The 5,768-nt window shown below is 40.2% G+C and overlaps 1 protein-coding gene across 1 annotated transcript; it reads left to right on the forward strand.

Moving 5' to 3' along the window:
* Positions 1 to 638: 638 nt before the first annotated feature.
* Positions 639 to 4,691, forward strand: LOC124777672. Its single transcript, XM_047253153.1, has 3 exons — positions 639 to 684; positions 3,502 to 3,726; positions 4,393 to 4,691. Exons 1-3 carry the CDS (start codon positions 657 to 659, stop codon positions 4,452 to 4,454), a joined length of 315 nt encoding a protein of 104 aa, XP_047109109.1. The 5' UTR covers positions 639 to 656; the 3' UTR covers positions 4,455 to 4,691.
* Positions 4,692 to 5,768: the final 1,077 nt, after the last annotated feature.

A 5,768-nucleotide genomic window follows, 5' to 3' on the forward strand; every position in this document is an offset into this window, starting at 1 on the left:
ATCCACATTTAACGGGGACTGCCCACAAGACGTGTGTGACATATCAACTCAGCTGTGTTGATGCTCTGTGGCACTTAACTTACGTGGAAGCACGTCTTTTTGTTTTCTCGGTTTTACTACAATGACACCGAATTGATAGAGAAGTGACAGATATCCGTCTTCTTCCAATGACATCGAATGAAACTAGGAAATTTGTGGTAACGTCTTATGGGACCAAACTACTGAGGTCATCTGTCCCTAAGCCTACACGGTACTTAAACTAACTTACGCTATGGACAACACATACACCCATGCCCGAGGGAGAACTCGTACCTCCGACCGGGGGATCCGCAGGGACCGTGACAAGGAGACTCAGACAGCGCGGCTACCCCGCGCGGCTACTTCGAATGAGAAGGAAGTGAACGGTGCAGTATGATAACCCGTCTTTTTTATCCCGGTTGTTGAAATAGCGTTGGTAATAAATAAGGCAGAGCGAACGATAATGCAGCTTGCCAAAAACAAGGAAAGTCAATCTTCTGCTTGTTGCTGCACCACAGTTCCCGGAACGGAAAATCAGAAAGGAACGGTACGATAACATTCGATGATGCCATTGGGTGTTTAAACATATATAAACGAAAATCTACGACCGGCAGCAGTAGTATTTCTTATCGAGTGCAATGAAGGCTGCTCTGTTCTTTGTTGCTGGTAAGTATTGGCAGAATATATAAATTTTCTTTCACGATACACATTTTTTTTCTACCTTCTTTTTACATGATTTCTAAGACAGCAATTCGCTTGAAAATCTATTTACACACTGGGAGAAGAATTGGTCACTGCCACAATTTTGAGAGATGCTTGTATGGAAGGAAACAAGAAAAAATTCCTTTGCACATGGACTATGAAATGCACACCTTAATGGGCATGAGCACTTGTCCATCTTGACTACTTTGAAACACATCATGTCTACATAAGTTGTTTGCTATCTCGAATCATCCACTGAATGTAATAAAGTAATGAGTAATCAAATGAGAGGGCGTTATTTTGTTGTTTGGTAGCAGCATGTACTATTCATATTGTCCCTGAACTAGAAAAATATTTTTTGGGACAGGTGTACCTACTGTGCCATAGTAAATGGAAACAAGGCACCTCATTCGAATATCAATGTTTGCTGACAGATCGTAGTGAGTTACTACCTGATCGTTAACACTGGAGTGATTACTGAGTGCAACAACGATATAAATTAAAAGAATGGGAATAAATAAAGTTTTGCTTTAGTTAGCCGTAACTGGGTATGCCAATGCCGTCTGCACGAATTTAGATTGCTGAGTAGAAAGGTCGTCAGCAACAAAAAGGGGCAAAAGTTAAATTTGATAAATAGCTAATCGCGAAAGTACCGGACAAGAAAGGTAATGGTGCAAAAAAATGAAGTGAACTCGCGTGAGCTTAGATGCGAAGACACGTGTAACATGAACACTGAAATCTAACATGCAATAATGTCAATTATAATTCTGCAACGACTAGCAACGGTCCATAGAAGCTATGCTGTATTACGTAATTCGTGATAATGCTGTCTGTTTTAAAATATGTTAAATCGTGGCCAAAACAGAGTACAGTTCTTTACCGGTTACTCCGAAAATGATGCCATAGAAACCGTCATTTATGCCAACTGTTATTTGCTAATGCTAATGCTACGTACACATATGCAATGAAGTTTGCACGCATCTCGTGGTCGTGCGGTAGCGTTCTCGCTTCCCATGCCCGGGTTCCCGGGTTCGATTCCCGGCGGGGTCAGGGATTTTCTCTGCCTAGTTATGGCTGGGTGTTGTGTGCTGTCCTTAGGTTAGTTAGGTTTAAGTAGTTCTAAGTTCTAGGGGACTTACGACCAAAGCAGTTGAGTCCCATAGTGCTCAGAGCCATTTTTTTTTTGCAATAAAGTCATTTACAGAACACAACATAAACTCGTAAACTTTCTTTGACTGTCAGTTAGCCAGCATACTTTTGTCAATAAAATATGAATTGAATTTGAATCACTTCCAGTTTGATCTTATTGTCAGATAGTTTGATCGACCTGGGTCTGTAAAGTTTGCTTTGAAGAATGTCCCAAAAAGATACTATTGCGCTGGCATGCCTGTTATGGAGCTATAAAAATACAGGCTATATCTTACTTTGTGATGCGTTGCTTCTGATGTAATGCTTATTACGAAATTCATTATTGGCGGTAGGCTCCTCTTGATTAGTCAGCAGCTTGAATAAAATTTATGCGTACAGCAGTCTTCATTAATTCCAACATCTTCTTGCGATCATGTTGTGTGTCCATACACGTCCTGACTTAATGATATTTTGCCTGCCCACATACATATTGCAACACCATTTCGATAATAATCTCCATTTGGCATTTGCGGACCGTCACACATGTCTCCACCGCACCCTAGACGCTTCGCAACTCATCTCTGCCCTCTGTTCTAGGACTGCGTGCGTTCGCGACAACGATGTTATTTTTCCGTGAAATATATTCTTTGCGTTAGTTGAACATAATTTTTTTGTCTCTGGCAGCTTATTTATTACAACGATCTATGTAATTATTTCTTATTTATTCATGCAGCATACATTATATTTCGATGAAATTTAATTAATGACAAAATTCATAAGTAGATGTAGTTACGAGAAATGGTTATAAACTCATGAAAGGAAGTAGTTGAAAAATACATGAGACTTCGGGTATTACATATGACCTGCATTTGTGAGTCGTCGCTAAAGGTCATGCTCAATATGGTGTTTGGTACTGGCCTTTGTAATAAGAGGCTACCATTATTATGGCAAAAGTAGAGAAAAAACCACAATGTAAATGGTTTTCACAAGCTGTTCACAACACATACTGGTTCAGTTAGAATTAATGTATGTGCTGCACCTACCCAGAACTATGAATACGGTTTACAGTTTACCCAAACTGCTCATAGCTCTTACGGAAAGCGTTTTTCGCCCATTTGTACTGGACATTTCTGATGGCTTCATCCAAACTACCTCTCTAAGTATGCAGCACTTCTTTTATACCGAGTGTATTGTGATCAGTAGTGGGCATGTGACACTTCCTCGTCGTACCCTTGACATTATCTTTCCCAGTATCCGTTTTGTTATGTTAACAGAACATGTTGAGTTATATCGTCAATTAGGTACCAAAACAGTCTCGTGTTGTGGTACAAAACATCTTTTAGCATTCTACACAAGTGTCACAAATATGCCGTAATCTGCTGCTACAGCTTTCCTAATAACAGTTACTTAGGATATATGTACAACTTAGAGTCTACCAGACAACAGAGTACCATTACCATCCAGAGGAGACAGATTTGCAAGTGGCAGAATTGTGGCACTAGTCATTTGAGTTGCACTTTATCTCCGTATATTCAAGCTAGCACATGGCAGTCAGATTACCTGACAATAGTATCAGAGCGCTAGATGGTAAAGTTGCACCAACAGCCAGTAGACAAAGCTGCAATCTGTAATAATGTTCATTGTTTTCTATAGCATTGGTCGCAGTTGCGGCGGTATACGGACGACCAGAAGAGTCGACAACTGCCGCCATCCAGGGTGAGGAACAGCCGTCCGCCACCATCCCGTCTGTGAGAACATTGGTGGCGGCGTCGTACGCGGAAGAAGACGACGATACCATTTGTGTCCAGGCAGACAACAAGTTCTACTTGTATGCCAATTCACCGAAGCTGTATTCTTGCTATAACCTACTACCGAAGGGTAAGGTACTTTCCATAGCACGATTTTGTATCCATTGTTGACAAGATAACCACAAACTGTTGACTATAAAATTTTTGAAGGGTTCCAAAGTGAATGCGAGAATATGAGTTAAATCAAACCATCAAGGGAAAATGTTTATCCTTACGTTACTCTTTAACGGTAAAATGTTACCTCTCCGTGAACAATGAAAGATACGGCACTTTACGAAAATGCAACTCATTAACATTCTTCACCAAAACTATTCAGAGCAATTTCCAGCACATATTTAATACTTTTTTCCAGTTATTTGTTAGCCTCTTAAATGTGATGCATTTTTTATCTTTCTACGATGTAGAATCTGAGTTCTACTATCCGAATTATATTATATAAAGCTACATGAAGTTCTCCATGGGCTTTGGTCTCAACATTTAGCGAAGAGATATTTTAATAGGCAATAGATATTCGTGCTGTGGGGTTTATTTTGACAGTACTGTGTTGCCTGTTTGGTACCTAGAGGTCTTCCACAATCTCACTGTTATGGCACCATGAGAGAGCGAAAAATGAAATTCATGCCATGTAAATAGTTGATGACTTATCATTGTATTATCAGTAGTAAATGTATAATGGTATATATTTCTATTCATAGTTTCTAACTCTATTAAAATATATTTCTTCTATTTATTGTAGTTTACGTGGTGAAACCAAAGAGTCTGTGTAAACCAGTCCTGTCCGACTGTCCCAAGAACTAGGAGTATTGCAAGTGTGTCGGCTCATCCTGGAGGAGCTGACTCATCTAGGATTGAGTGAAGACGAGATGGCTGAGCTGTTGACTGAAGACATCAACAATTTTCACAGAAAGAAGTAAATTCCAAGAGTGTAGAACTTACCTCTTTCACTAGCAAGAAAAACTGGTGGAATCAACATATCTTGTTTTGTGATACTTTCTGATTGCTTCAAGATATGCAATAAATCAGCTTTACAACCAGGCTACAAACTGAGTGGAAGAATTATTTTTTAAACATGGTTTAGCCTGTTGTATCTTTCTGTTGGCTTTTAGTAGTTTTATTCAGACACAATAAAACTGTTCTTTCATGTCCTCAACTGTTATATATCAATTGTAGAACACATTTCCTAATCTGTAGCTTTACATAAATAGTGGCAAAGTATAACTGCGTATTAATTATACAAAATACACAACATCCATTCATGCTAACCATGGACCATCCAAATACCCTGTTCCTGCCTTAACACTTTAACTGGAACGATGACACCGATGGACACTGCAGAGACTTATGACTGACACAGTGGCTTGTCCTTGCCTTTCCTGGATGACACATGAAATTGTTAAAAGCCAGAAAAAATGGTGTCTTCTCTGGCCGGCCATCCGACTGCTCCTGCTCCTCACCGATGGCCAGACCTGCACTCTGGGCAACGCCATCGCCGTGCCACTGGAACGACGCCATCTGCAGCGTTACAGAACCCCTGGTTGCCACCCGTGGTAGCAACGCGGCCACATCCTGCCATCTGAAGTCGCCTCGCAAACTAAAGACGTATACACCTGCAGTTGCGATGCCGTAATATTTGTAGGGGACGCTGCATCGTGCCAGAAAATGGAGGGTATATATATAAGAATGTCTGCGCTCTATCAATTAGTAAAAATCTAACAAAGAGTCGTTGTATCTTCACCAGGACCCTCCCCTGCTGTTGTCCACATCCCCCATCCTTGGCAGGGACCGCGGTCCAGTTTACATTACTCTCTTTAGATTTCACATATATGTAAGTACTATACTTAAATGACTGTTTATGAAATTAACGAAAACTTAATGCTGTTGTATTTATAAGGGATTTATGTGAACTCTTCAGCTGTTATATAAATAACAGCCAGAGCGAGAGCACCAGCAGCAGCGAGTACTGTTTGTATAAAGCGTTTTTGTACTTATTTGCTGCGCTTAGCTTTTAAATAGTTTTTCTGGGAAAACCTAGCGTAGTTTTCGCGTCTCGCATTTCAGTGAGTGTTTCTTGATTATCAGAGTAGCTCATCAGAAGATTATCTTGGGAATTTG

Source organism: Schistocerca piceifrons, chromosome 2, assembly GCF_021461385.2.
Source record: "Schistocerca piceifrons isolate TAMUIC-IGC-003096 chromosome 2, iqSchPice1.1, whole genome shotgun sequence".
In the NCBI taxonomy this organism is placed as follows: Eukaryota; Metazoa; Arthropoda; class Insecta; order Orthoptera; family Acrididae; genus Schistocerca; species Schistocerca piceifrons.

Coding starts and splice junctions, on each gene's coding strand:
- LOC124777672 (XM_047253153.1), top strand. CDS start 657: ATGAAGGCTGCTCTGTTCTTTGTTGCTG. Junction 685..3,501: donor TGCTCTGTTCTTTGTTGCTG/GTAAGTATTGGC, acceptor TGTTTTCTATAG/CATTGGTCGCAGTTGCGGCG. Junction 3,727..4,392: donor CTATAACCTACTACCGAAGG/GTAAGGTACTTT, acceptor TATTTATTGTAG/TTTACGTGGTGAAACCAAAG.